The sequence below is a fragment of the Trichomycterus rosablanca genome, chromosome 7, assembly GCF_030014385.1.
Source record: "Trichomycterus rosablanca isolate fTriRos1 chromosome 7, fTriRos1.hap1, whole genome shotgun sequence".
NCBI classification, from domain to species: Eukaryota; Metazoa; Chordata; class Actinopteri; order Siluriformes; family Trichomycteridae; genus Trichomycterus; species Trichomycterus rosablanca.
In genome coordinates this window covers 23,507,569-23,532,286 of record NC_085994.1, presented here as the reverse complement: position 1 = coordinate 23,532,286, position 24,718 = coordinate 23,507,569, and the positions used below count along the sequence as shown (strand labels likewise).

Here is a 24,718-nt window from a genome sequence, read left to right as displayed (position 1 = left end):
CTTATTTTTTGCTATGAAAACAAATATACAGATTGTTGAATGGGTTTATTGATTATCTTAGTATATATTTGTTAAGCACAGTTAAACCCAAAGTGCTGTACATGTACATAGTAATCCAGTAAAACACATCTGAATGTGGCACATATAGTTTCAAACAAAGTGAAATCTATTAGGCTCAAAGGCTAACAGCTAAAATAGCTTTTCATGTAAAGTTAAAAGCAGCAGTGGAAGGTGCAGACCTAGTGTCCAAGGGTTGGCAGTTCCACAGTCTCTGTGCTGCAACTACAAGGGCGGGTCATCTTTTTTTCTTCAGCCAAGAATGTGGCACAGCCCGGAGCAATGGGTCTGATGACCTCAAAGACCTGGGAAAAAGGACTGAATTGGAGCAAGTCTCTTAAGTAAGATGGTACAGATCCATATAAAGACTTGAAAAAAGTAAAAGGATTTTGAATTAGATCCTGTAACTTACAGGAAGCCAAGGGAGGGATGCCAAGACCGGGGTGTTGTGGTCACTCTTGTTGTGCCTGTAAGCATTTGAACTGTAAATGAGCTAATGACGAGTTATTTATACCCCTGTACAAGCGGTTGCAGTTATAAAGCAAGATGGAATTAGAGCATGTATAACCTTCAAGTCTTGGTGTGACAGAAATTATTTAATTAACAACTGACCTAATTGGATATCTGGATAACACAGTATTAGCACTGAAAATATTATACTTTTCTACTGTCAGATTCAGAATTATAGGCACCCTGGGTGAAATGGTTATACAAGGTTGTCATTTGCACCCAAATTGTTTATGAACAAAATGTAATAAAAGCATTCTAAGTCTTATTTCAATTGATCATGTTCACCTGAGGGGTGGCACGGTGGGTAGCACTGACACCTTACAACAAGAAGGTCCTGGGTTTGATGCTCAGATGAAAAGGTCCAGGTCCTTTCTGTGTGGAGTTTGTTTTATTAGGATTTTAACGTCATGTTTTACACTTTTGGGTTACATTCATGATAGAAACGGTAGTTACTAGTTACACAAGATTCATAAGTTCAAGGTTATATCGAACACAGTCATGGACAATTTAGTATTTCCAGTTCACCCCACTTGCATATCTTTGGACTGTGGGAGGAAACCCACACAGAACACGGGGAGAACATGCAAACTCCACATAGAAAGGACCCTGACTGCCCCACCCGGGGATCGAACCCAGGACCTTCTTGCTGTAAGGCGACATTGCTATCCACTTAACCACCGTGCTGCCCGTTTGGAGTTTGCATGTTCTCCCCATGACTATGGGTGCTCCGGTTTCCTCCCACAAGTTCAAAAACATGCAGTAAGGTTAATTAGAAATTGCCATAGGTGTGTGTGTGTGTGTGTGTGTGTGTTCAGGGCGACCTGTCCAGGGTGTTTCCTGCCTTTAGCCCAATTAATTTGACCTATCACAAACCTCAACAGGATAAAGCAGTGGTAAAACAGTGAATGAATGAATGAATGAATGAGTGATTGGGTCTCCCCAATTGTAATCTGATACTTGTTCACAAAGCCCTGGCCAGGTTCTATTAACCATTCAACAAACTTTCACAATTATATCCCACCTCTTACCAATAAATATTTGTGCTGAAAAAAGTGTCCACTATCGGAAACTACCATCAAAAGCATCAGTTCCTTGTCCCAAATGCATTGGGAAGACTTGTTGGGATACGTGGTATAAAGTACTGTATCAAGAGATTTTACATGGAAATATGACTGCCTCTGCCAGTAAACAAGCAGTTTGTCTGTGTAAAATGTATTATGCAAATAAAATAATTTCCCTTATGTATGTTAGAGTAATGTAAAATAGAAAATTTAAATACATTTAAATTGTAACAAATGTTGCTTTCTATTAATGTCAAGTGTACTTTTATTATTGGTTTTAAAATTTTGTGAAAGTAATTTCAGCACCACAATGAAACACTAAGCGCAAGGTGGGAACAAACCATTGACAGGGTGCCAGTCAACTTCAGGGTAATGCTCACTCATCCAAAGTAGCTGGGCTAGCTGGTTAAAGGATAAAGACAGATCTAGGGCAGATGGAATACCTTTATTTGTAATTTATACATATACTGTATACATACACACCAGTGGCGGCTGCTGGTCTCTCAAAGAGGGGAAGCTCATTGTCGGCTTACATCATAAAATTTGTCAATTTATTTATATATAAATGTATAAATTCTCCCCTTTGTTAGTTTTCAAGAAAATGGCATGAAATGGGTTGCAGTTTGTCTTCCGACTTCACTCGCAAAATCCGCGATGGTACTGAAGCTCCCAGCGACAGCTGTCAATCAAAACGGGATTCAGCCTTTCCACTGATCCTCCAATCATCTTGCAGAAGCTCAGCATCCAGACCCACCCACAGCTCCATTCACCCCCAGAGACGCTCAGCATCTGGGGGCGGGACAAAATCGTGGCATTTATCCAATGACCGGCGAGTTTCGAAGTCCTGCCCATGCAGCCCCATAGAAGCAAAGAGACGCTCAGCGTCTGCAGGTAAATGCATCGACGCTCCGGGAACGTTAAGTTAACAAAATCGAGTCGATTTGTGATAAGTAGCTGATTCTGAACGAACTCGTCTTCAAGATGAACGTGTTCTAACGCATTTGTAGTCGATGAAATGTTAACAACTGTACATATTTGACCATTTAATTTTTGACATTTTAGTCTTGCAGTCTTAGAGAAATCGCCACTGATACACACCGATCAGCCATAACATTAAAACCACCTTCTACAATTACTGACTGTGGTCCATCTGTTTCTCTGCATGCTTTGTTAGCCCCCTTTTATGCTGTTCTTCAATTGTCAGGACTGTCCCAGGACCACTACAGAGCAGGTATTATTTGGGTGGTGGATCGTTCTCAGCACTGCAGTGACACTGACATGGTGGTGGTGTGTTAGTGTGTGTTGTGCTGGTATGAGTGGATAAAACACAGCAGCGCTGCTGGAGTTTTTAAACACCTCACTGTCACTGCTGGACTGAGAATAGTCCACCAACCAAAAACATCCAGCCAACAGCGCCCCGTGGGCAGCGTCCTGTGACCACTGATGAAGGTCTCGAAGATGACCAACTCAAACAGCAGCAATAGATGAGCGATCGTCTCTGACTTTACATCTACAAGGTGGACCAACTAGGTAGGAGTGTCTAAAAGAGTGGACAGTGAGTGGACACGGTATTTAAAAAATTGGGGGAAAAACATTAAAAAAAAACCTCCATCAGCTCTGCTGTGTCTGATCCACTCATACCAGCACAACCCACACTAACACACCACCACCATGTCAGTGTCACTGCAGTGCCCAACAGTGACTGCATGGCAGAGCTGGGATTCAAACCTTCCAGTTGGTAATGTGTGAGTGGTTAACATGCTGCAGTGGACTTGTGTACAGTGGCTGCTGGCCCCATAGACCCTCACTACGGCTCACTAAAGGTTGTAACTCTTGAGTTTGCAAATTGCAACCAGAAAACCTGAGAAATGTGTCCCTTATTTGGAAATGACTGCACTATTAAATGTAATAAGGTAGCAGTAATCCACTTGGACTCAACTTGGACATCAGAAACAACAAAAATGCGACTTTCCATTATTCTAGTTCTGAGGTAAATCCAATGTGGCATTAAGTTAGCAGGGGGTAAAAAGAAATTGTAACTAATAATAACTAGTCAGTACTGTTTCTTTTTACTTTTGCACCCCCTCCCCTTTTTTTTGTCCAAATCTAACAACAGAACAGAACTGCAGCCTAGCACCTGCCCCCTCCATGTTGCTTGTAGTTAGTTGCTGGTCACTTTTTTATCCCAGACGGTGGATTCTTACAGAGAGCTGTACCATGCCCTATGTTTACCTCAGCCAGACTGTATAGGTTGCCATTACAGTATTAAAAACCCCATGCGTCTTTTCCTCCTTCAGACACGGCCAGTTGAGTCCTTTGAGCAGGGGCAGCTCATTCCTTAGGGCGATCGGACGATCAGGCGATGCACCACCAAAGGGCGAAGAAGAATAATTTTTTCTGTCACATTCTACCAAGTTCTGTCGAGTTCTGTTACATACAGTACCACCCCTTTCGGGTGATTTCATTCTGATTGAAAATCGTCCATATTGCTCTCACAGACTCTCATGTTAAGGCATTTTTTCCAACTGTAGTCACTGCAATGTAATCTGAATGGGTTCTGGGAGGGCTAGCACCTGCTTGCTTTCGTCAAACATAACCTGGTGTAGGCAGCTAGCGATATGGTCAACAAGAAAAAGTGCCATTTAGTCATTTAAAGAGAGACGAGCAAAATTTCAATGCAAGTAAGTAATGTAATTTTGGAATTGTGATTGCATCTACTGTATCTCCCCAACTGTTTAATTGTAAGTCTTTTATTCATGCACATTAGTCCCAGATCCAATGCCAATCTTCATTCAAGATCTGCTGCACCTAAAATAAAATACTATCTGATGAAGACTGAATTAAATTCAGTGTGTGTAAAGGCTTTACTTCATTTTATTTGATTAATGATAAAGTTGGTTATTTGTGAGGGCAAACTGATTAATGACCATTTCCAGACATCCCAAGTCTCCCGGAAGTTCCGGGAGTCTCCCGCACATACTGTACATAGCGGCTCCCTGATGCCCGCAAGTCAGATAAAATCTCCCGGAATCTAGAACGAGCAGCCAAGAGCGACACACACGCCGCGCACGCAGACGACACAGACTTTATTCCCCGATCGCGTATTAAATCCGTTTTTTGATATACAATTTAGCGCACTGTGTAGGGAACATAATTAATTATGTAATACACTATCTAGTGCACTATGTAAGGAACACAAATCATCATCTAATACACTATCTAGTGCACTATGTAGGGAACATAAATCCGTGATCTGATATACAATCTAGTGCACTGTGTAGGGAACATAAACCAATTGTCTAATTCACTATCTAGTGCACTATGTAGGAAACATAAATTCATATCTAAAATACTATCTAGTGCACTATGTAGGGAACATAAATCCGTTATCTGATATACAATTTAGTGCATTATGTAGGGAACCTAAATCCGTTAAATAATACGCTACCTAAAGCATTATGTAAGAAACATAAGTCTATTATCTAGTACACCAACTAGTGCACTAAGTAAGGAACATACATTCTTTTCTAACACAATCTAGTGCACTATGTATGTAACATAAATCTACAGTATTATCTTTCACACTATCTAGTGCACTATGTATGCAACATAAATCTACAGTATTATCTTTCACACTATCTAGTGCACTATGTAGTACTATGTATGTGTTTGTGACGCGAACAGTTAGCTAAGTAGCTCGGTTAGCAGCTCCTAAAAGTTCTGTTATCACCCATATCCTTTGGTGTATGCGAGAGGTTTTTTAGCTTTCCCTTTATTTTTATATTTTTTTGGTCGGGGCATTTCGGTGTCCGGGTCCAAGGGTACCTCCCTGAAATGAGTTTTTGCAACTTGGGATGTCTGAATTTCTGTTGTTGACCAGAGCTGATTGCTCAGTCATTGTAGAGCCAAAATAATTTCATTGTAGAAGATATTTACAATGGATCCTGGATATAGCAAATAATTCAACAGAATTACCTTCAGATCAACACCAGTAAGACTAAAGGGCTGGTGGAGGACTTTTGCAGGACTAAGCTACATCCACTTACAGTGTATCACAAAAGTGAGTACACCCCTCACATTTCTGCAGATATTTAAGTATATCTTTTCATGGGACAACACTGACAAAATGACACTTAGACACAATGAAAAGTAGTCTGTGTGCAGCTTATATAACAGTGTAAATTTATTCTTCCCTCAAAATAACTCAATATACAGCCATTAATGTCTAAACCACCGGCAACAAAAGTGAGTACACCCCTTAGTGAAAGTTCCTGAAGTGTCAATATTTTGTGTGGCCACCATTATTTCCCAGAACTGCCTTAACTCTCCTGGGCATGGAGTTTACCAGAGCTTTACAGGTTGCCACTGGAATGCTTTTCCACTCCTCCATGACGACATCACGGAGCTGGCGGATATTCGAGACTTTGCGCTCCTCCACCTTCCGCTTGAGGATGCCCCAAAGATGTTCTATTGGGTTTAGGTCTGGAGACATGCTTGGCCAGTCCATCACCTTTACCCTCAGCCTCTTCAATAAAGCAGTGGTCGTCTTAGAGGTGTGTTTGGGGTCATTATCATGCTGGAACACTGCCCTGCGACCCAGTTTCCGGAGGGAGGGGATCATGCTCTGCTTCAGTATTTCACAGTACATATTGGAGTTCATGTGTCCCTCAATGAAATGTAACTCCCCAACACCTGCTGCACTCATGCAGCCCCAGACCATGGCATTCCCACCACCATGCTTGACTGTAGGCATGACACACTTATCTTTGTACTCCTCACCTGATTGCCGCCACACATGCTTGAGACCATCTGAACCAAACAAATTAATCTTGGTCTCATCAGACCATAGGACATGGTTCCAGTAATCCATGTCCTTTGTTGACATGTCTTCAGCAAACTGTTTGCAGGCTTTCTTGTGTAGAGACTTCAGAAGAGGCTTCCTTCTGGGGTGACAGCCATGCAGACCAATTTGATGTAGTGTGCGGCGTATGGTCTGAGCACTGACAGGCTGACCCCCCACCTTTTCAATCTCTGCAGCAATGCTGACAGCACTCCTGCGCCTATCTTTCAAAGACAGCAGTCGGATGTGACGCTGAGCACGTGCACTCAGCTTCTTTGGACGACCAACGCGAGGTCTGTTCTGAGTGGACCCTGCTCTTTTAAAACGCTGGATGATCTTGGCCACTGTGCTGCAGCTCAGTTTCAGGGTGTTGGCAATCTTCATGTAGCCTTGGCCATCTTCATGTAGCGCAACAATTCGTCTTTTAAGATCCTCAGAGAGTTCTTTGCCATGAGGTGCCATGTTGGAACTTTCAGTGACCAGTATGAGAGAGTGTGAGAGCTGTACTACTAAATTGAACACACCTGCTCCCTATGCACACCTGAGACCTAGTAACACTAACAAATCACATGACATTTTGGAGGGAAAATGACAAGCAGTGCTCAATTTGGACATTTAGGGGTGTAGTCTCTTAGGGGTGTACTCACTTTTGTTGCCGGTGGTTTAGACATTAATGGCTGTATATTGAGTTATTTTGAGGGAAGAATAAATTTACACTGTTATATAAGCTGCACACAGACTACTTTTCATTGTGTCAAAGTGTCATTTTGTCAGTGTTGTCCCATGAAAAGATATACTTAAATATCTGCAGAAATGTGAGGGGTGTACTCACTTTTGTGATACACTGTACATATTAAGGTTGTCAATGCCTATAGGTACCTGGGTGTTCACCTTAACAATAAACTGGACTGGTCTGACAATACACAAACACTGTACAAGAAAGGCCAGAGCAGACTCCATTTGCTGAGGAGTCTCCAGTCTTTTGGAATACAGGGGCCCTTCTCAACTCTTTATGACGCAGTATTGGCATCAGCTATTTTCTATGGAGTTATCTGCTGAAGTAGCAGCAATACGACAGCAGACAGGAAGAAACTGGATACTGATCAGGAAGTTCTGTACTGGGCTTTGCAGGCTTTGCAGTGGAGGCAGTGGGGGAGAGAAGGATGATGGCCAAGCTGTCATCCTTAATGGAGAACACCTCTCACCCACTGTTTGAGACAGTGGCAGCACTGGGCAACTCCTTCAGCGACAGACTTCTCCACCTGCGTTGCTCGAGGGAGAGATATCGCAGCCCCTTTCTTTCTTCTGCTGTCAGACTCTATAACCAGCACCACCCCAAGCACAGACAGTCATCACAGTAATTTATATGGTTTTTATATCTGCACGTATTTAAAGCAAACATGAAGATGTGCAGACATTTTTTAAATAGTGCAACATTTGTTAAATTTTGTGCAATACCAGTCAGTGCAATGTTAATCTGTTAACTTCTGTTGAAGACATTTTACATTTTTTACATTTATATATTTGAATAAATGTATAAACACTGTTTATATCTCTTCATTCCTAAAAGCTGCTGTAACGTTGCAAATTTCCCCCTGTGGGATAATAAAAGGCTACCTCATCTTATCTTGTACTGTACAGCAGTGGTTCACAACCACTGGGCCGTGGACCGGTACTGGTCCGTAAGTAATTTATTACCGGGCTGCACAGAAAGAGTAAATAATTAGAGATCGCTACATCAGCAATGAAAACACTACTTTTTTACAGGTGTTATTGTCTCCAATCACCCCTAGGTGGGAGCATCACCTCGTTGCAGCGAATAAAGCTCATTTGTGAGTAGTATTGTTATTCTTTTTTACAGAGGTGGAAAGAGTACTAAAATATTGTACTCAAGTAAAATTACTATTACTTTAATGAATTTTTACTTAAGTACGAGTAAAATTACTAGTCTAAAAATCTACTTAAGTAAAAAGTAATAAGTAACTCATTTAAAATGTACTCAGAGTAAACGTTACTTAGTTACTTTTTTAACAGCAGGGGGGGTCTCTCCTGTGTAATGCAAACAGGACAAGTGGATATACCTCACAATAGTTGTTTTTAATTAAAATATAATAGAAAAAAACACATTGATACAACATTTAAAACATTTAGGGATGTGTCATGTGTCATTTTAGTACAGACCATCCCATAAAACTTTTTCAAACTGTATAATAGTTGGCATTAATTGTGGATTCTATAGACCAGCCTTCTTTTCATCACCAACAAATACCAAACAACAGTCATACTGCAAATCTCCTAACTCAAAACAAGTCACGGTTACAGGTGTTGTGACTTTCACTAAATGACCCAAAGAAAACCTTCAAGATGTAAGACAAAACTTTGCCATTCTTTGACATCAGACTATGTTATCAAATAACAAAACATCAAACTCCAAACATGTTAAACTTTTAAAATCACCCTTCCCTCCCTAGTCTATACCTAGATTACAGCTCCTTTATTTTAGCACCAGTTTATTTACCATCACTGAATTCACGCAATTCGGATGTTATTTAAAATGTAGCGAATTACAATTCTTAATACAAAACATACTTAAGTAAAAGTAAAATTACTGGTTGTAAAATCTACTTTAAAAAGTGCAAGTACACAGACATCCCAAGTTGCAAAAACTCATTTCAGGGAGGTACCCCCGGACCTCCACCCTGACCCCCCCAAGCCCAAAAAATAAAAAATAAAAAAAAAGCTAAAAAACCTCTCACACACACCAAAGGATATGGGTGATAACAGAACTTTTAGGAGCTGCTAACTGAGCTTCTAAGCTAACTGTTCACGTCACAAACACATTAATGTGTACTACATAGTGCACTAGATAGTGTGAAAGATAATAGATTTATGTTCCCTACATAGTGCACTAGATTGTATAGTAGAAAAGAATTTATGTTCCTTACTTAGTGCACTAGATAGTGTACTAGATAATAGACTTATGTTTCTTACATAATGCTTTAGGTAGCATATTAGTTAACGGATTTAGGTTCCCTACATAGTGCACTAAATTGTATATCAGATAACGGATTTATGTTCCATACATAGTGCACTAGATAGTATTTTAGATATGAATTTATGTTCCCTACGTAGTGCACTAGATAGTGAATTAGACAATTGGTTTATGTTCCCTACACAGTGTGCTAGATTGTATATCAGATCACGGATTTATGTTCCCTACATAGTGCACTAGATAGTGTATTAGATAACGCATTCATGTTCACTACATAGTGCACTACAAAGTATAACTAGATGATGATTTGTGTTCCTTACATAGTGCACTAGATAGTGTATTACATAATTAATTATGTTCCCTACATAGTGCACTAAATTGTATATCAGATAACAGATTTGTGTTCCCTACTTAGTGCACTAGACAGTTTATTAGGCAATTGATTTATGTTCCCTACACAGTGCGCTAGATTGTATATCAGATAACGGATTTAATACGCGATCGGAGAAAAAAGTCTGTGTCGCCTGCGCCGCATTCTAGATTCCGCGAGATTTTATCTGACTTGCGGGCATCAGGGAGCCGCTATGTATATGCGGGAGACTCCCGGAACTTCCGGGAGACTTGGGATGTCTGAGTACACAAAAAAACTACTCAATTACAGTAACGTGAGTAAATGTAATTCGTTACATTACACCTCTGCTTTTTTAAATCCCCCCACCCCTGCCGGTCTGTGAAATTATATCTTATATGAAAAAAGGTTGGGGACCGCTGCTGTACAGTATGTAGCTAAAAAAAAGAGAAATATGTATATTGCAGTCTAGTGGTTTCTGAAGGGTAATACATGAGATAACCAGAAAAAACTATATTTTAATGCAAATTGATTAATTTGCACAGTCCGAACTGATGATTTTCTAGTTAGCTAGCTGTTTATTCACCCATTGATCAGGTCACCTTGGTCTCCGGTGTCCTCTAACCTAAACATGCAGCACTGTATTGTATTGCCCTTGGCGTAGGTGAGTAAATATGTGAATGCTTGAGTGTTTCCAGGTGACACAGGACCCACCGCGACCATGACCACGGAAAATGAACGAATAAATGAACTAATACATTTTATAGGCCATGTTACTCCACTGTCCGCCTTTTTACGAGTAGCGTCCAACCATAACAACCTTTATAGTGCGGCTTCGGTGTCTCGTGCTATTGCTTGGCCGATTAAACTGTCAATCATCAAAAGCGTTTAGGCTATTGGTCAACTCTGTGTTTCTCAGTGAAGTCCCGCCCCTTTGTTTCTTTGGCAGGCTTCCTTTGAGAAGAGAGAAGCTCTTCTGAGGAAAACAAAATAAAAGTAAGACATTATACTTTAAATGCGCAATACGTATTTAATGTTAATATAGTTTAATATGTTATTAATTGAGCCGTTTTCTTATAATGCAAAGTTTACGTGTTTAGTCAGCGAGGTTTGTGTATGCTTGCTAGCTGCACATTTCGTTAGCTAGTTTTGTTAGCATCAGTACAGAGCAGTGAGTGTGCTGGTGTGAGGCTGGCCTTGTTAATAACCGCTATTCATTCAGTTATTGCTCACGTATAGAGTCTCAGTGTAGGCTTTCAGTTATGTTATAAGACATTCTAGTCCTGTTAAGCTCTCTAGCAAGTCTCTATACCAGTAATAACAATTTCAGGTTGACTGTGTCTGTGTGACACCTTAAAAAGTTGCAACCACAGTGGCTTTAATTCAGGTGCCAGTGTATTGAGCACATCTGCATTGCTTCCAGTATGGGGGCACTTACTTTTCCCATGCATGATTTGTCAGTCAACCTTTGGTACAGTTGGCAAAACCTTGTGTCAATATACACAGATGGGAAACAAGTATACAACCACTATTCTTCCACTGTACATATAAAATATAGACTAGAAGAATGTCTTTATTTGTCATATATACATATACAGGTGCACAGTACAATTAAATTCTTTCTTCGCATGTCCCAGTTTGTTTGGAAGCTGGGGTCAGAGCACACGGTCAGCTATTGTACGGCGCCCCAGGAGCAGAGAGGGTAGAGGACCTTGCTCAAGGGCCCAACTTGCTCAATACAAAACATGCAGCATGCAGCACTGTATTGTATTGCCCTTGGCATGAGTGAGTAAATATGTGAATGTTTGAGTGTTTCCAGGTGACACCGGACCCACCACGACCATGGCCACGGAAAATGAATGAATAAATGAATTAATACTTTTTGCTAGGCCAGGTTACTCTAGCTTTACATTTATTGTCTGCCATGCAACAAGTGGCTGCATGGCAGAGCTGGGATTCGAACTCTCAACCCTTCAGTTGATAGCCCAAAGCTGTACTAGGCTACCACTGTCCCCAAATATTCACTTCACATTTACACACAATGCTTTTGACTTCTCAGCTGTAAACATGAGCAAAAGTATGTGTTAATGCACAAAAAAGGAGACGACTATACAGTGGTACCTTGAACCTACTCAACGTCAATTGGTTCTGGGATAGCCGTCGAGTTTAAAAGGCGTTGAGGTTCAAAATATTTTTTCCCCATAAGGATGTATGTGAAACCTGTTAATGTGTTCCATGGTCCTGTGGATTTTTTAGGCTTATGTAAAATAATGGGGTTGTTTTTGACACTTTTACAAGTATACAACCACTGTACAGTGCCATTGTGCAGTGCCCCTGGAGCAGAGAGGGTAAAGGACCTTGCTCAAGGGCCCAACAGTGGCTGCATGGCAGAGCTGGGATTCGAACTCTCAACCTTTCAGTTGATGGCCCAAAGCTGTACTACCACTGTCCCCAAATATCCACTTCACATTTACACACAATGACTTCTCAGCTGTAAACATGAGCAAAAGTATGTGTTAATGCACAAAAAAGGAGATGGCTATACAGTGGTACCTAGAAACTCAACGTCAGTTGGTTCTGGGACTGCCATTGAGTTTTAAAGGCATTGAGTTTCAAGGTATTTTTTCCCATAAGGATGTATGGGAAACATGTTAATGCGTTCCATGGTCCTGTGGACTTGCGTATATTTTAGACTTATGTAAAATAATGGGGTTGTTTTTGACACTTATACACTGAAAATAAAACAAATATAATATAAAAACACTGAAATAAAAAGCTGATTATTACAATTTCTTAGAACCCTGAGCTGTTACACAAGTTTAAAAGTGAAACAGTGAGGAAAATCCAGCTAAACACAGATACATGTGGACACTTTCAGAGTGAATGCAGATTCGTCTCATATTCACACTTTGATGATGTTTTACTGCACCGCTCAAGCCGAGCACTGAACAAAGCGACTGTTCATTGTTAATTTGTAATTAAATAAATAATAATAATTAAAAAAAAACTGAACACGTTAAGTTTAAGGGAAACGTTGAGTTTAAGGGTACAACTTTCTCGACAAGGGGCGTTGAGTTTAAAAGATTTTAAATTTAGGGGATGTTGAGTTACAAGGTACCACTGTACTAAGAAATATTTCACTTTTTGCAGCATTGTGATTCAGGTTTGACCCATAACTCTTGGCAAACTGTCTTTAATTCCCCAGGGTTATGCTGGTCCCTCTGATGTAGTTGTAATTTTTAAATCTTCTGTAGGACGGCACAGTGGCTAAGTGGGTAGCACTGTCACTTACAGGTAGGGTGGTTCATGTCCTTTCTGTGTGGAGTTTGCATGTTCTCCCATTGTCTGCGTGGGTTTCCTCCGAGAGCTCCGGTTTCTTCCCACAGTTTAAAGACATGAGGTGAATTGGAGATAATAAATTGTCCATGACCGTGTTTGACATTAAACTTGTCTAATGAGTAACTACCATTTCTGTCATGAATGTAACCAAAGTGTGTAAAACATCCTTAAAATCCTAATAAATAAATACATTATCTATACATTTAAGCAGGATTCCAGACAGGTGATCGACTAGGTCATGTAAACACTTCATTGTCTTTTTCATAAACCCGTTTTGAGTTGTTTTGGCTTAAAGTTTTGAGTTGTTGTCTTAAAAAACTTAACATTTTCTGTACTATATTATTGTACACACTCTATTTTTAGTTCTATGTTTCTTTCGATACTATTTTATGCCTCAGTACTGTTCACTGAATTCTTTACTCTAGGTTTGGTGTTCTATGACCATCTTATTTTTTTAAACATGATGAGTTAAATTATTGCCAGAGAGGTGTATTTTTATATTAGCAGACCACTGTTACGGTTTATCGAACCATGTGTGCAAATTTTTTATTTTTTTTAATGCATTTTCCCCCCATTTACCTCCCGATTTAGCACACTCAATTGGTCTTCCGCTCCTTGGGGCTACCAGATTGCATCCGAGGAGAGCACATCGCTGTACACGCCTCTTATGACACGTGCATGGCCCTCCTCTTCTCGCCCATGCACTCTGCACAGGCGTCTCTTCCGCCAATCAGGGTCCTTACACAGCGTATGAAGACCAACTCACCCACTCATATTCCGGCCCCCACCCTGCGGACCAATTAGTATCTGCTGCAGGCACTGCCAATTATGCCCTCCAGATGGCGCCCAGCCGACCGGTGGCAACACCCTGTTTCGAACCGAGTTCAGAAACTCGGAATATCCCGCCGCGCCACCTGTGTGCAATTTTGTTTGAATTTAAGACCAGTTTTGTTGGGACTTATTTAGTCAAAAGAGCATTTGTGAGGACTGGCACAGACTGGCACTTAATCGATGTCCCAATTTGTCCCGAAGCTGTTTAATGAGATTAAGGTTACACCAGTGTGCTCTGTTACATCAAACATTGTCTTGGACCCTGTTTTGGACCAGGACCACAGCCGTGCTGACAAAGGAAAGGTCTTTTTCCAAAATGTTGCCAAACACATACTTTTGGCCATATAGTGTAAGTCAAATCCGATCTGATACCAATGTTAAAATCTGGTCAGTGGTATTTTGATAGTGCTTCATTACCATTTACGTACTTTATAGGAAGATGCTGACATATTGTGCCATAGTCACAAAAACTATTTTTTATTTTTTTTTGTAGGAATATATCTATTCCATCAGTGGTGTGTTAGGACTAACATAGTTTCAACAAGCATATAAGGTAAGTGATCTCCATATATTACATTATTACATTAATACAAAAGCTTTGTATTTTATAATATGACTCCACTTTGTTAGCAAAACAAAATTATACATTCCCACTTTTAAGGAACTTGTTTGTCGTGCCAGTCTTAGGATTTCAGTGATTGTGCAACAGTTCATGTGACTAAATAAATAAAAGACATGCTTTGTTCAAAAAACATGCAAGTTCCTGGGACATACTGGTCATCTAGATTAATTCTTGAACATATAACCAAATTTTTGTCATATGTTTAGAAAGAAAATATGACAAATAATCATTTAGTCAAAAAAAAGTTGTATGTAAACTTTTGACGTAAACTGTATCATACCATAACCAGTATAGAATACTTACATTATATATAAGTTTAACACTTTTCCTGATTTAATAACATTTTTATATACACAGACAATGATGCATGTATTAGCTTTTTATTGATTTGTTTTATTAAAACTCAAGTTTGTACTACTTCTAGTTCAAATATGACTAGGTCATTTGTTGGAGAGAACAAATACAACTATAGAGGTGCATTTCCTGAAGAAAATGCGAGTGTGATTGCAGTGCAGCAGGTGGGCAGTGGTGTGTATCCAATGCTGTATCCAAGTCGGGTTGTCATCAACGGGCTGTACGATTTAGAGTTGGAACGGCGTTGATATCTCGAAATTTGAAAAAATTAATGGAAGTGAATAGGACGAAATAAATGGGCGTGGCGGGTGAGCAGGTGTGCGTATCCAAATGCTGTATCCAAGTCAGGGTGTCATCAATGGGCTGTACGATTTAGAGTTGGAACGGCGTCGATGTCTCAAACTTTCAAAAAATGAATGAAGGTGGATTAACATTAAGGACAGTCACATGCTTTACCTGCTACAGCCTTGCATTAATTATGTTGCAGAGGCCGCAGGTAGCGGCACCTCCTCCGCCAGGATGTCTGGCACAGGTACGGTGCTACAACAGTTTGTGAGCGGCCTCAAGAGTCGAAACGAGGACACGCGTGCCAAAGCTGCTAAAGAACTTCAGCATTATGTCACTACAGAGCTCAGAGAAGTAGGCAATGTTATTTAATTGCTATTAATTCTTCTGTTTAGTACATTTTACTCTTCATGGTAAAAGTCATTTACTTTGAGCTTACAGACGACTCTCTATTTTTTTTTTTTTTTTTTTTTTTTTTTTTTTTTTTTTTTTTTTTTTTTTTTAATTGTTTTTTTTTTTTTTAAAGCTGAGCCAAGAAGATGCCACAACATTTTATGATGAGCTGAACCACCACATATTCGAGCTGGTTTCCAGCTCAGATGTGAATGAGAAAAAAGGAGGTATTCTTGCTATAGGTGAGTCCATTGTCTATATCAGTGAGTCATCTGTTGCTTAATTTACATTATGACTTGCAAATGTATATTAAGGAACGGCTTTTTTTCAACCAAATATGTCCTGCATCTATAAGTCTATAGTCACGTAGGGATGTGCAATTATGTTTTAGCCTCACTCAGTTCTAAAAAACAGAGGATACACCTCCAGATTAGTAGCAATTGTTCCAGTAGCAAATGTGCACCAAGTGGGGTCAGTGAACACAGGGTTTGATGAGTTTTATGTGAACAAACTTCAGTATCCTGCACAGATACCTAAGCCCATCTTCATTAATCATTTTTAGAATACATTTAAATGGGGATTGGGAACCAGGCCTCCCTATCTAAGGTTCTTTTTTTTTATTGAATCAGTCCATATTCCCAAATTTGGAGGCTGATGGGGTGTGAAAGGCAACTCCATATTAATGCCCAACATATTAACGTCCCAACAAGCTTATGGTGAGGTGTCCACATACTTGTGGCCATAGCGTGTTTTACAGTTAGTCATTTTTAAGAGTGTGATTGGAAATAAGGTGATTACCCACTTAACCAGGGCAGTGGTGGCGCAGTGGTTAGGGTAAAGTAAGGTAAGGTAATGGATTAGTGATCAGAAGGTCACTGATTCAAGCCCCACCACCGCCAAGTTGCTACTGATGGGACCCTGAGCAAGGCTGAGTAAGACACTTTGAATAAAATCTATCTGTCTGTTAAATGCGGTAAATGTAAAGCATATTTATAATCCACTAATCTAATCCATTTACGTAACTATTTAAACAGACTATTTGAAGTTTCTCCTAAACATGATACATCTTTGTGCAAACTATCCCTCTTCAGTGAGCTTGATCGGTGTGGAGGGAGGCAATGCCACAAGGATCAGCCGCTTCGCTAACTACTTGCGCAACCTGCTGCCGTCCAGTGACCCTGTTGTCATGGAGATGGCATCCAAGGCCATGGGCCACCTATCCATGGCAGGCGACACATTTACTGCAGAGTATGTGGAGTTTGAGGTAAAACGGGCTCTGGAATGGTTAGGAGCTGACCGGAACGAGGGTCGACGCCATGCGGCGGTAAGTGTAGAATTCCAGACTTGTGCTGATTGATGTGTGTGTGATGGGTGTATTGCAGTGAAACGGTGTCCTGTTACCCATAATACCCGAACAATGCAAAAAAGAATATCACATTCAAGAAACTGATCAAATGGAAAGTATGTTTCTGAAATATGCATTATGAAACTTTTGCATTTCTTGTAAACTATTTTTTCTATATTTCTTTACCGTTCATTGCCAACTTTTTTTTTCTTTTTTTTCTTTTTTTTTCTCCCCCCTTTAGTGCATCCAATTGTTCAATTTGCATCGTGCTTCCTCTCTGTCTATGCCGAACCCTGCCCTGACCGAGGAGATCGAAGCTAACTCATATCCCCTCCGAAACATGAGCAGCAGCCGGATGCATTTTTGCCACCCACACATTGATGAGTTTGGCGCCACCTAGCGTCGCATGCGGAGAGACACACCCTAAGGGCACTCTTCCTCATCTCTTGTGTAGGCGCCTCTAATCAGCCGGCAGAGGTCGTAATCGCATTCTGACAGAAAGAGACCCACATCCGGTTCTTTGTCCCACCCCCCAACTGAGCAACCGGCCAATCGTTGCCCATACAGCCACTCGGCTTCGAACTGGTGAAGCAGAGCTGGATTCGATACGAGGTACTCAGAATCCAGCCCTGGTTGCAGCGTGTCTTTTTACCGCTACGCCACCTGAGCGGCTTCATAGCCAACTTTTAAAATGACTTTTCCCAGATGGTCTCTCTTGGGAAAAACGACAGCCCTTGTGAGGCTTGTAGTGTCCGCCTTAAAACGTTCTGCCCCTTATTGTTAACATTGCCTCTTTTTGATAGAAAATTACTACAGATTGCAATGCTACTACAGTGAACATAGCCAAATGTGTTTGTGGGTGGGTGTTTGTTTGGATGGGTGCTTGCTGGGAGGCCAATGCAAGTAAGTAAATACAACTGAGCTTGTGGTTTTAAAGTCTCATATTAGGCTTTCTTAACTTAGCTAATAAATTTTTTAAAATATTGGGCTTCTGCAATACGCAGTGGTTTAACACACTAGCCCACCACTACCTTAGCTGAGCCATCAACCTGTCCGGGAGTCCACACAAACACAGTTGGTCATGTTTCAGGGAGGTAAGGCTGGATGGGGTCCCCTCCTACTGCCTCTGTGATGTGCACTTTCCAGGACTTGACTGGACACTTGCATGAGTTGGAGGGGGGGACTTTTCACATGGAGCTTAGCATGGCTCTCCATACATGATACAGCTCTTTGTGGGAACCCAACACCTTTAACACCTTTTTCCTTTATTAGATTTGGGTTATGCAAAGCACAGTGTATTGACATTCAGGAATACAAAATGATTTGAATGCAGATAAAAGACGAAAAGTAAACCATTACTTTGATCTACACCAGAGATGTCAAACTCAATCAAAGAGAGGACCAAAATTAAAAACCAGGACTATGCAGAGGGCCAATCAGGGTCAATATTTATAAACCTGGATAAACCAGATATTGGATAAGTGCAAAGGGAAAATAGATTTAGGTAGATTACATGAGCGTAATTGACTTCTGCAATAGAGTGTGCGGAAAGGTGCAGCTGGGTTTGCAGGTCTTGGCATGCTTGCTGTTAAAGTGCATTCTGGCACTTGTAGTATCCACAGTGTGGGTCCTATATACTGGCGGGCTGGAGTTTGACATGTCTGATCGATTAATGGTTTAATAAAGGTGGGTCACACTTGGCTTTGATTCCACAGGTGCTGGTGTTGCGTGAATTGGCGGTCAGCGCTCCCACTTTCTTCTTCCAACAAGTGCAGCCGTTCTTTGACAACATCTTCTACGCCGTGTGGGACTCGAAGCAGGCGATCCGGGAGGGAGCCGTGTCTGCTCTCCGAGCTTGCCTGATCCTCACCACCCAGAGAGAGACCAAAGAAATGCAGAAGCCTCAGTGGTACAAGGTAAGTTTTTACCAAATATTTAAGGAGGAGAGAAGCAGATCTTCACAAATGATGAGCCAGGAAAGTGAAACCTGTAGTTTATATTTCAGCATATTGTAGCAGACTAAACAAGGAAAATAAACTCCTAAAACACCAATGAAAATGATGTCCAGTTATCTGAATTCTGGCAGTATTTTTTGGGCATTTTATTAGGTACACATGTCTGGTACGTTAATTGATTGTTTTATAATCTACACCTACCATACAGATAAACTTTGTGGGTATATTATGACTGACTGAAGCCCATCAGTTGCTCTGTGCACTGTGATCACCCTCTACCCCACTTATCAATCAAAAGGGACCTTTACCAAATAAAAAATTGGGAGATCCTGGGGGAAATAAAGTACTTATTATTAAAAGGTTTCAATATAAGTAATGCAGTGAAGCACTAAGGCTGAGCACTGAGTTACAATACTGCACGAAAGAGCACATGACCAATAACATTTATGTTAAAACGCTCATTTCAATCCCACTCATTTGGGACTGAATCACTCATTCATTCATTGTCTGTTTTACCACCGCTTTATCCTATTCAGAGTGGCGGTGAGTGCAATTTACTGGGCGAAAGGTAGGAAACACCCTGGACAGGTTACCAGTCCATCACAGGGTACACATATTCACACACACCTAGGGGAACTTCAGTGGTACACATATTCACACACACCTATGGGTGTGTTTGAAAAGCTAGGGAGCTATCTACATAGGCAGCATTTTACGTCATCCTGTGCGCGCTCCCGAGAAGGGGGCTGTTCGAAATCCTAGATGCCTTAAAATCCACACTTCTGAGGCATCTTAATATTTCAATGTTATTTTGGCTCAAGAACGAGTGAGCATCCGACGCTGCCTTAGTGATCAAGGCAATCCCAGCATTCATGGCTGACGGGGCGGAGAAACGAATGGAGTTATTTTCAAACGTAAATAAAATATTACTGATTTTTAACTTGTATAAACTTGTACCGAGTGTTTTTATTTGCAAGTTCGGGCTTGTCAGGAAATTTAACCGTTATCGGTACATGAAGGAAGATGTTATATTGACGTTAGCGTGCTGTGCTACCTCAGTTTATCGGTTTTAATGGTGAGATGCTAAATGCTAAACGCGAAATGCTAAACCCGATGGAATCGCTGTCTAAGTAGTGCGTTCGAATAACCTGACTTATAAGTCACTGACTTATTAGAATCCTCTCTACTAAGTCAGCTGCCTATGTAGACAGTAAGACAGCAAGGCAGCTCCCTAGGTTTTCGAACACACCCTATATGTCAGAATCACAGAATCAATACGAATAGTGCACCGTTGATGTTTTGAATCAATTTTCATCTACAGCAAACCTTTGAAGAGGCAGAGAAAGGATTTGACGAAACTCTTGCCAAAGAGAAAGGCATGAACAAGGACGACAGGGTTCACGGAGCTCTGCTGATTCTAAACGAGCTGGTCCGCATCAGCAGCATGGAGGGAGAGGTATGCTGTATTGTTCACAACAGCCGATAACAGCAGTTAAATTTTTTGCTTTCCACTTACTTGCTTATCTGTTCTCTTAACTCCAGCGAATGCGTGAGGAGATGGACGAGATCACGCAGCAGCAGATGGTTCACGATAAGTACTGCAAGGAACTCATGGGATTCGGCACAAAGCCGCGCCACATCACCCCCTTCACCAGCTTTCAGTCAGTGCAGCCGCCTCAGTCCAACGCCCTGCTTGGACTCCTGGGGTACAGCAGCCAGCAGTGCTTTCTCAGTTTCGGTGCTGTGCCCGCGCCATCCAAGAGCACCTTGGTGGAGAGCCGCTACTGCCGAGAGCTGATGGAGGAGCGCTTCGACCAGGTGAAGTAACAGAGCGTTTGCTCAGTGTCAGACTTGAGTGACCTTAAACTGAACAAAGTCTTGTTTTTACTTTTTGTTTATTATAGAGGTTATAGAAGCATAGTTACAATACTTTCTTTTACATTTACATTTTCGGCATTTAGCAGATGCTATACAGCCTGAGCAATTGTGGGTTAAGGGCCTTTTTTAAGGGCCCAACAGCAGCAACCTGGCAGTGGTGGGGTATTTTGTGTCATGAATGTATAAAAACGCTAGTCATGCTGTTGGTTTATTGGATTCAGATTTGGTGACTAGGTAGGCAATTAAAATGCAATGAATTCATTGCTACATTTATGGAACCAGTTTGAGGAGGGTATGTTGCTGCTCACGCCTCCTTCGACATGTGCGCAGTCCTAGCGGACCCCTTCTTTTCGCCCATGCATTCTGCACAGACGCCTCTATCTGCTAATCAGGGTCCTTGCACATCGTTTGAAAACCCCACCCACATAGTCCGGTCATCCCGCAGACAAGGTGGCCAATTAGTGTCTGCTGCAGGCGCTGCCAATTATGCCCACTAGATGGCACCCAGCCTAACGGAGCTGGTGTGCTAGTGGAATATCCCTCTGCGCTACCTGGGTGCCTGGACATAACGTATTTTAAAAGTAGCTATTAGGGGCGCTTGGGTGGCACTTTCTAACACACCATTGTGGAGTGTTCAAACTTGCGAGTTTGAATCTTAGCAGTGCCACCTACCTGGCCGGGCGTCTACACAAACACAATTGGTCGTGTTTGCGGGAGAGAAGGTCGTACCTGATCTTTTCCTTTTGCCCTTGAGATATGGGATCTCCGCCACCGGTCTGAGTGGGAACCCAACATTAGCCGATGATAAGTAGTGGCCGCAGATTGGACTTGTGTCGAAAGGGGCATGTGATGTGGCAATCCAGCTCTCCTTGATCTGGTACCAAGATCACATATTTTCCCCATACTGAGTCAATGATTACCATACCCATGTCTGTATGATTTTATATATTGCTCTGTCACATGACTGGCCACATTAAACAATGGTCTGTATGTTTGAATCAGTAACATGTTTACACTGTTCAGCTGTTGTCACTCTTAATGCTTTGCTTCTTGATCAGGTGTGCCGGTGGGTGCTGAAGTACAGGACCACTAAAAATCCTCTCATCCAGATGACTATTCTCAATTTGCTGCCACGCCTGGCGGCCTTCCAGCCATCCACCTTTACGGGTAACGACCCTCTCTTCATATTAAAGCATAATGTGTCTTTTATATTTAATGTTTAATATTTCATTTCAAGCTTTTGCAGTTGAAATATGCTCAATCACTAGCAATAATCTGTGTCAAATGTCCTGAACCATCCTGAAATGTCCTTAATTCTTACATGCTACATACACCGATCAGCCATAACCTTAAAACCACCTCAGCTCCACTTACCATATAGAAGCACTTTGTTATTCTACAATTACTGACTGTAGTCCATCTATTTCTCTGCATGCTTTGTTAGCCCCTATTCATGCTGTTCTTCAATGGTCAGGACCACCACAGAGCAGGTATTATTTAGGTGGTGGATCATTCTCAGCACTGCAGTGACACTGACATGGTGGTGGTGTGTTAGTGTGTGTTGTGCTGGTATGAGTGAAAAAGACACAGCAGCGCTGCTGGAGTTTTTAAGCACCTCACTGTCACTGCTGGACTGAGAATAGTCCACCAACCAAAAATATATCTAGCCAACAGCGCCCCGTAGGCAGCGTCCTGTGAACACTGATGAAGGTCTATAAGACGACCAACTCAAACAGCAGCAATAGATGAGTGATTGTCTCTGACTACATCTACAAGGTGGACCAACTACGTAGGAGTGTGTAATAAAGTGGACAGTGAGTGGACACTGCTGTGTCTGATCCACTCATAGCAGCACAACACACACTAACACACCACCACCATGTCAGTGTCACTGCAGTGCTGGGAATGATCCACCACCTAAATAATACCTGCTCTGTGGTGGTCCTGACCATTGAAGAACAGGGTGAAAGCAGGCTAAGAAGCATGCAGAGAAACAGATAGACTACAGTCAGTAATTGTAGAACTACAAAGTGCTTCTATATGGTAAGTGGAGCTGATAAAATGGACAGTGAGTATAGAAACAAGGAGGTGGTTTTAATGTTATGGCTGATCTGTGTATAACCCATAGTGCTTTACCTTCAACTGTGAGCTTCACATCAACTCCCTGTTTTTAGATCAGTATTTGGCCGACACAATGGGCCACCTTCTAGGCTGTCTGAAAAAGGAGAAGGAGCGCACAGCTGCATTTCAGGCCCTGGGACTCCTAGTGGTGGCAGTCAGGACTGAAATTCAGCCCTTCCTCACCAAAATCCTGGAGATCATTAAAGCGGCGCTGCCACCGAAGGATTTTGCACACAAGTAAAAACATCAGTGTTTTAATCGATCTTGTTTGAAGTAGATGTTAAATGAGATACATTTTATAATTACCGTCCTTCTTTGTTTTTAGGAGACAGAAGGCCATGCAGGTTGATGCCACTGTGTTTACCTGCATTAGCATGCTGTCTAGAGCTATGGGACCCAGCATCCAACAAGATATCAAGGAGCTACTGGAGCCCATGTTAGCTGTTGGGCTAAGGTAATGGTCAAACATCATATTGCTTTCACATGATAAGCGTTGTGCTCTGTTCACCATGAGGCTGGCCGCATATTTCTGCTTATTGTGGCATTTAAGCCTTTTAGAGGATGCACAGCAAAATCGACCTATAATAAAGACTGCTGAAAATATTGATCCTGACTGTTATCTCTCTGACTCTGCTCTAGCCCCGCCCTGACTTCTGTACTCTATGATCTGAGCCGTCAAATCCCTCTACTTAAGAAGGACATCCAGGATGGACTGCTGAAGATGCTGTCACTGGTGCTAATGCACAAGCCACTCCGGCACCCTGGGATGCCCAAGGGCCTGACACACCAACTGGCCTCACCCAGCCTCACCAATATTCCTGAAGCCAGTGACGTGGGCAGCATCACCCTGGCTCTGCGCACCCTGGGCAGCTTTGAGTTTGAGGGTACTACATGACTTTTTTTTTTCTTCTTTTTTTTTTTAATGTATGCTCTTTAAATAGTCTTTTATTAGCATTGTAATTAAAGCACAACATTTTTAACCAGGTCTCAAAACTTGTAAGGAATGTTTATCCTGTGCTATCTGTTCTCACCTGACTCTTTTCTTAGGTCATTCACTGACGCAGTTTGTGCGCCACTGTGCCGACCACTTCCTAAACAGCGAGCACAAGGAGATCCGCATGGAGGCATCGCGTACCTGCTCTCGCCTTCTCACGCCCTCCATCCATCTGATCAGCGGCCACGGCCATGTGGTCAGCCAGACGGCTGTGCAGGTGGTGGCCGACGTCCTCAGCAAACTGTTGGTAGTAGGCATTACTGACCCAGGTGAGGAAGACATTGCAGTGTTTGTTCTAGTGGCTGTTGGTGTCAGTGTAGTGTCATTGTAGTGGCGGTCTGTTATGTTCCTCTCAGTTATCAGCACAAACTTTGTATCATAAATGCTGATGTAGAAACCAAGTAGGTCTGTGTCCTAAAAACTAAAAGGGCACTCGGGTGTAAATGTCGGCAGAGCCACCTTCCGGGCCGAGTGTCCGCGCACCAGATTGGTCCTAAACTGCAGTTGTAGCTTAGCGGTTAAGGAACTGGACTAGTAACCGAAAGGTTGCCGGTTCAAGCCCCACCACTGCCAGGTTGCCACTGTTGGGCCCTTGAGCAAGACCCTTAACCTTCAATTGCTCAGACTGTATACTGTCACAATACTGTAAGTCGCTTTGGATAAAAGCGTCTGCTAAATGCCGAAAATGTAAATGTAAACTGTAATGTGCTCTAAAAACACAACAATCATGCTTTCCAGTGCCATGATCAAAAAAATAACTTGCATATAAAGCGCTGAGTTTGAGATTACTGA

At 41.7% G+C, this 24,718-nt stretch overlaps 1 protein-coding gene across 3 annotated transcripts in view; it reads left to right on the top strand.

Moving 5' to 3' along the window:
- The first annotated feature begins 10,790 nt into the window (after positions 1-10,790).
- The window catches only part of mtor (mechanistic target of rapamycin kinase), a 225,174-nt gene continuing 211,246 nt past the window's right edge, over positions 10,791-24,718 (top strand). Inside the window, exons 1-13 of one of the 3 annotated variants that reach the window (XM_062999154.1) lie at positions 10,791-10,805; positions 14,473-14,532; positions 15,443-15,594; positions 15,767-15,875; positions 16,725-16,957; positions 18,694-18,894; positions 20,255-20,389; positions 20,476-20,751; positions 21,870-21,978; positions 22,986-23,169; positions 23,258-23,386; positions 23,572-23,816; positions 23,980-24,195. In XM_062999154.1, coding sequence (XP_062855224.1) covers positions 15,475-15,594; positions 15,767-15,875; positions 16,725-16,957; positions 18,694-18,894; positions 20,255-20,389; positions 20,476-20,751; positions 21,870-21,978; positions 22,986-23,169; positions 23,258-23,386; positions 23,572-23,816; positions 23,980-24,195 — 1,957 coding nt within the window. In that variant the 5' untranslated portion in view covers positions 10,791-10,805; positions 14,473-14,532; positions 15,443-15,474. Of the gene's footprint in view, positions 10,806-11,572; positions 11,595-14,472; positions 14,533-15,382; positions 15,595-15,766; positions 15,876-16,724; positions 16,958-18,693; positions 18,895-20,254; positions 20,390-20,475; positions 20,752-21,869; positions 21,979-22,985; positions 23,170-23,257; positions 23,387-23,571; positions 23,817-23,979; positions 24,196-24,718 lie in introns of those variants that run through there. The other 2 variants (XM_062999155.1, XM_062999153.1) reach the window with 2 other exon arrangements.